The following is a 7,055-nucleotide window of genomic DNA, read 5'->3' as shown; positions in this document are numbered from 1 at the left end:
TGGTATTTTCAACAAAAATATATTATATTTAAATTTCAACTTCCATTAAAAATATATAAAAGTATTACATATATATTTATTTTTAAATTTATTGTTGATTAAAGGTAAATAGTAAATACTAATTTCAAAGACAGGGATAAACTATTGTATTAATTATTAATGGCCAAAATGAAGCTGCCAAACAAATACGCAAAATACATACATGATAGTGATGATACATATTTTAAAAAAAGCATACAATCCTAGGGATATCATTGCAAATAACCGCGAAAAGGAATATTAAAATATCCTGAATGCAAAATATCGCGAAAACTCGAGAAGTCTCACACATTCCTCATCTTTTCCCTCCCGCAAAAACACTATAAATACATAGCTCGAGTGAAGCTAGGTTTGCCGAATTAGACAGCCAAACACGGCTTACAAAGAAATACAAAACCCTCCCTCTCTTTCTCTCTCTCTCTCTCTAGAAACTCTCTCTCTCTTCTGATAACAAAAAAAAAATGGCGGTATCTACTAGAAAAACCTCGAGCGGACCAGTTATGCGGTCACTCTCACCGTCCGGAAGATTCTCCGGCGGCTACTCTCGCTCACCGTCTTCCTCTTCCTCAGCCTTCGCTTATTCAACTTCGAGTTTCTCTTCCAGATCGACGACCTTCTTCAACAACCACCACCGCTCCGCCTCGCCGCCACGCGTCAACATGTACGGAGCCTCACCTACGTCGTCTCCTTCGGTGCGATTCTCCATCGACCACCACCGCTCGATCTCTCCCAACAGATCAATCTCCGTCTCCCCACGCGGCGGCGCGTCGGGCGCTGTAGGCAACCCCCACCACCACCAGCAGATCGTGAAGCGCACCACCCCTCAGAAACGAACCTGTATGTGCTCTCCTACCACTCACCCTGGCTCCTTCCGCTGCAGCTTACACAAAGGCTTCGGCTCCCAGTCGCACTCACAGTCGGCTCCGCCGAACAGGCTCAACGCTCGTAGATCGGCGATGACCAACTCCCTCGTCCGAATCGGCGGCGTGGAAGGCGATCTCGTGAAGCGAGCCCTTGCGGCCTTGATTCGACCCTCCTCCCACCAACAGCGGCGGCGCGCCGACTATCGGCCGCGGCCGAGCCGGCTCTCAGTGATGACGAAAGCAGCCGATGAGTGATTTTGGGTACGTTGACCGTTAAATCTCTTAGTTTGACTGTTATCTTACGGTAACGGTGACGGAGGCGTCAGAGACTCCTAAAGCTGCTTCAGGTTACAAAGTGATATGATTAAGAAGAGCTTGGCGACTTGGAAAGCAGCGGAATTGGATTAAGTATTTTTTTGGTGTAATCCGGTGACCGAAATCCCTCTACCTGTATATATAAAAATCATATATAATCTCTCTTATCAGAGCCTGAAGGACCCTAATTCATTTCATCAACATTAATTTTCCAACTAAACCAAACTTATAATTTGAGACTAAAAACTAACTTAATTAATTAATTAATTCCATTCAGATTTCAGACTCAGATTCCTTTGCAGTGCAGTACATTTTGAATTTGTGTGTTGTGTTTTTTTTTTTGTGTCCTGCCAAGTGCTCGCCGTTATAATTGACGTGACGTAAACTCCGTTTCACGTGTCGTTACCATCTCTGCGTGGTATTTGCGTCTGTCGTTTGAGGTCCATGAACGTACCGTTAAGTTCGTCCGTGTTCTTGTTTCTCGGCGATGAGGTATATTTCTTTTTCTATTTTATTATATTTATTTTGTTTATTTTGTTTGTTATTATTTGTTATTTGTTTTTTTATTTGCAGGATTGAATGGGTTTGGAACTTGATGCGAAAGAGGTGGAAATTTCGGTAAGGAAAATGAAATGAAAGAGATGGAAAATGAAATGAAATTGAAATTTGAAATTAAAGAAAGGAGGACTACAGCTGGAGGGCCCCTTGTTGGGAGAGAGGAAATGGACTAATTATGGAAATTAATAATGACTGAGAAATAATGAAAATTTTATTAAGGGAAAGTGGGAAACAACAGGACTACAGGAACAGGAGTACTGGACCCCTTAGGGCAGATGGCACTAATTATGATTTACTTAATGTCAATTAACAACTAAAATTGGATTTTGAAAATTTTAAAAATAAAAATAAATTATTGTAAAGAGGTAATAATGAACTTCAGTAACTATCAGCACCTATAAATCAAATACATATAAAGAGTGGTTAATTGCAAATATAATGTAATTATAGTATCTTCTTGTATATTGAATTACGTATTAGTTTTAGCTGATAAGCATGGAATTACTAATTTATAGTTCTAAAGGAATAGTTGTGAAAGTTGAAATAAAATATTTGAGAGTGCTTTCTAAACCGACTTAAACAATCTTATCACTTACTAATAGACACGAAAGTCTTCCTCCCAGCTACGCTGGGGTGACTAAAACAATTGTTAGATTTATGTTTGCTCTATAATTATTGGATATCATCATCATCTAGTTGGTCGTTGATAACCTGAATAATTTCTTGTCACATACTTTCATATAGTTGAACAACCATCAAAATACTCCAATATTATATCTTGATGTCAATTAGGATCAATAATATATCATTAAAAAAAAAAACGCTTACCTTTCTTGAGATTGAAGATACTCTCCTAAAATTTATCTGAAATAATAATCAATCTCAAAATTAATCAAGAAAGGATTTTAGAAATGGAAAAATTATCTTCTGTCTCAACTTTCAAGTGCGTGCGACAAAACTCTCATAGTTTGTGGACTCCACATATTATTAGGACACACGATCTGATAGAGCATTCACATCTAGATTTTACATCCTATTATATTTTACCATATCAAAAAATTATTTTATCAATTATATAATATCATTTTACAATATATCTAGCATTTTAACTTTTATTTTACAATATAACACATTAAAATAATATAAATTATACAATAAAATATATTTCATTCTCTCTTTAATTTTTGTCTCTCTTCCTCTCTCTCAATCAGTGGTCAAGTACCACAGAGATAGCCCAATATACCCATCTACACAGCAACCGCCCTCTTAACTACACCACCTCCACACAACAACCCAGTCACCACCACACAGCAACCTCTATGACACCAAACTCACCACAAACCCAGCAAATATCCAGCCACAAACCAACCAAAAACCAACCACAAACCCATTAAAAAATAACTAAACAAACTTGGCACCACCTAGCCACCACCATGGCAACCCCCACCTCCACCATCATCAATCACCACACCACCACCACACCACTACCAAACCAACCAATTCGAATCCAAAATCCAAAGTCCAACCATGCGGAATCCACTGCTTGATCAAAACCCATGAACCACGCCGATCTCCACTACTCGATGATCTCGACCACTTGATCAACCACCACGTCGATCTTGACCCACTTCGCCAGGACCACGCCGCCGAACCACCATCTTGACCCAATTCGCGAGACCCATGACCACGCCAAAAAAAAAGAACCACTGTGAGAGAGATGTGAGATCGAGAATGTTCTGGAGAGAGAGAGAGAGAGAGAGAGAAGATGAGACAATGTGAAGAGAGAGAAAATGGCAGATATTTATAGGTGAGAATACAAAATTATTATTTTGTTTTACAATGCTGTTATAGTGCCATCGTAAATTTATGATGGTACTGTAGTAGTATTGCAAATTTTTTTGCAATTCTAAGCTTTTACAAGTCCGGATGTTGGGTGGTTTTTAGGCTTTAATGCTAAATCTGTCCTATATATCCTATTTGGCAGTCCGGATGTGAATGCTCTTAGAATCTCAGTGCATACACACATGATACCTTCTTTAAGAAATGATATTTTTCTAAAATTTATAAAGAGTAATAATCCATCCCAAAATTGAATTACTAACTAGTTGTGAGTGGGCATAGCCGCATAGCCAGTTAGCCACACATAACAAAAATTTTGAGCAATTGAATTATTATTCAAAATTTGCTTTCCCTATTTAGCAAATTAGAGATGTCATTAAAAAAAGAAAAGAAAAAAAAAGATCAAAGTAAAAATTCAACAAGTGTTTATCTCGAGTTTGTTTTCTATGAGTATGCGAGTAATTTCAGACTTCAGACTTTCGAAATTGGGGTCTAAACTCTAATAGTGTGCAACACCATCTAAGGTTTGGTTTTTGTGTTTTCGATTTGTGGAGGAAAGCAAAATGAGTGATTTGGGGTGGGGTAGGGATCTTAATGCTCAGGAAGATTAAAAAAAAGTGAAGAGGCGTTCTAAGTTGCTTGAAACAACCTTTATTTGAGGTTATGTTTTTTCAATTGCTATGGTTTCTTATATTGATATCTCTTTTGGTAAGCAAAAAAGAGTTGGCGGAGAGCGTGGCAACCCTTACACGCCCACGGCAACACGAAGGGAGATATACACCTGCGTATTTACTAGTAGAGAATAGAGATAAGGGGAACTTGAATCCAAGACCAAAAGTCTTGGTGACTCAAAAGACTTGCTGCACTATCATGGCATACATTCACACAGCATGTTTTTTGATTTGTTTGGAACGCAAAATTTAAGTATGCTACAGATAATATACGCTTAGAGTAAATAAATAGATTGAATAATTAATAAAACTAATATCATTCAAATTCTCCAATTAATTAAGAAAATGCTAAAATTCGTGAATTTAGGTGATAAAAAGCCACTCTTAAGATATTCCACAAGTGGTATCTTTAGTCTGTAACTTCAACAACATTTGCAAAAGACGAAAAAGTGTCGAGAAATCGTCTCTATCCAACTAAAGGAGGCCCCATCGCCTATCGTTTCAATTACAACGTAGAAACCAACTTCCGGGAAGATAAGGTTGATGAGGTAATGAAAGCGAAAGTTTCGGCTTTAATTTGATTCTTCTCAACCTTCTTAATCTCACGCCATAAGTCAAACTAAAAAACCCACTTAACGTCGGCCCAAAATAAAGGGGAAGAAATACAAAATTTCATAAAAGATAAATATTAGTATATGATAATTATTTATATTTAGTTTGATTAATTAATTAGAGTTCATAAAATTTGAAAAGACAATTATAAAAGATATATATTAAGTATCAATAAATATTAATAAAAAATAATTAAGGCATTGCAGCTCAATAGTACTACGCGCTCTTCCTTATGAGAAGAATTAGAGTTTTGCTTTCCACCAATTGAGGTAAGGTAACTGTCAAATTGTTTAAAAAAAGTCATGAAAATAAAAGCTGATAAATAGATATAACTACTAGTTTTTATTTAATTTTTGGTTAGGCCCATATAGTTGATTTAATTTATTTTTGATATTACGTAAAATCTAAAGCCTTAGATTCAATCAAATCCCTTATAGCATTAGAATTCGGGGATGGGAACCGGTTGATAATTTCCCATCTAAAAACTTGTTTTATCTGTTATACCAACTCACTTTACAATCCACCCTATATCACAATTTTTATTTTACATACAAAATACTTAGTATTCTTAAAAAAAAAAAAAAAAAAAATTTACATACAACCCAATAAAATAATATGAACTATCTAATAAAATACTAACGTTCTATTTGTTTCAGCACTAACATTTTCTAGAAAATGGTTTATTTTCTAGAGAGCATTTTCTGGAAAACTATATCATTTTTTGGTGTTTGGTAACAACGTTGAAAATGGGCTTGAGAACGTTTTTTAGTGTTTGGTATCCACAATTTTTATAACATATCTTGTATAATTTAAAACATGTATAATATGTGTATTGTGTAAACCCACCTAATGTAATTAATATAAAAAAATATAAAAAAACCAAGTATGAATTTGGTTTTCAAACTAAAATTTTGACAATGGATACAATCAAAATTAGCTGTCCAATTTTCATGATCTCAAATACTCATCTTGTTCATGTATATGAACAGTATTTTTGATAAGTAACGTAAGAAATTTTATTAGAAAAAAAACTAAGTACATTGGAAGTGTACTATAGTGGCACAAATCAACAGCAATATATAGGAGTGTTCACCAAACCGCACAAATCACAAAAACCCATGTGGCTACCTACGATTTAATATACATATAACCAAAAGAAGAAGTAAAGCCATATACATAACCTTTTTCAATTTACGGCTTGTACTAGAATGCACACAGTGGCATTGTTCTTAAATGTAATCCGTGGCTTTATAATCCAAAGTAAAAAAAATAAAAAATAATAATAAAACATTAAGTCAATCTAATCTATATAACCACCAGGAAACGTAAAAGCCATGTTTTCCTTGAATTAAGATTTGCAATCTAGGAATTAATATGTATATAACCTTGATAGGTCACAATCTGAATGACCCCTTGTAATTAACCCTAATTAATTAATTTAGCCAGTAATTAATTAATCAATTAATCATGCAATTTTATGGAAGCACAAACAAATCACCAATCAACTAAATATGCAACGGAAAATAAATAACACGGTGATTTGTTTACGAATGGGAAAACCCTAATGGCAAAAACCCCACCGGGTGATTTTCAGGTCACCACCCCGAAACTCCACTATTATCAAATCAAGCGGTTACAAGTAAAGGAATCTCCAAGTACTTTACCAACCTACAGTTGAACCCTTACCCCAATACCCAATTGGACTTGATCTGTAGTGACAGTCTCCACCTTTGATGCACGGCTCCCAAGTACGTGACTAACCTAATGCGCGGATCTAAGTACGCGACTTCAGAACACCAACTGAGGAAGAATGGTTGGCTGCAAAGTTCTTCGATCATCCTTTCTGATGAATACAGGAAGATGCTTGGTTACAAAACCCTATGGTGCAAATACACAGCAACTTCTTGATGGAAGATGAACTAGGTCAAGAACTTCGTCTGTTGATCACCAATTGCTTAAACAGAGATTGCTCAATGATAATCAACTTGTGTCACCCAAAACGGCTCTTAAAATAATCCTTTTATATGTTTAGGGTTAGAAGAAAAGAGGGCCCAAAAACATATTCACGGATCCCAAGAAAATCAGATTGGAAATCTGACTTTTTAAATCTCGACAGATAGCAGGTGTCGAGGTAGCTGTCGAGAGGTGTCGAGCTTTA

General features: G+C 35.9%; 1 protein-coding gene across 1 annotated transcript; it reads left to right on the top strand.

Moving 5' to 3' along the window:
* Nucleotides 1-377: 377 nt before the first annotated feature.
* On the top strand, nt 378-1,389 carry LOC111997446 (uncharacterized). The gene has a single exon (XM_024029531.2). The coding sequence runs from the start codon at nt 501-503 to the stop codon at nt 1,155-1,157; it is 657 nt and encodes a 218-aa protein (XP_023885299.2). The 5' UTR covers nt 378-500; the 3' UTR covers nt 1,158-1,389.
* The last annotated feature ends 5,666 nt before the right edge of the window (nt 1,390-7,055 follow it).

The sequence above is a fragment of the Quercus suber genome, unplaced genomic scaffold (genome assembly GCF_002906115.3).
Source record: "Quercus suber isolate HL8 unplaced genomic scaffold, Cork oak 2.0 scaffold_6, whole genome shotgun sequence".
Taxonomy (NCBI): domain Eukaryota; kingdom Viridiplantae; phylum Streptophyta; class Magnoliopsida; order Fagales; family Fagaceae; genus Quercus; species Quercus suber.
This window is presented reverse-complemented; position numbering and strand designations above follow the sequence as displayed.

Coding starts and splice junctions, on each gene's coding strand:
- LOC111997446 (XM_024029531.2), top strand. CDS start 501: ATGGCGGTATCTACTAGAAAAACCTCGAGCGGACCAGTTATGCGGTCA.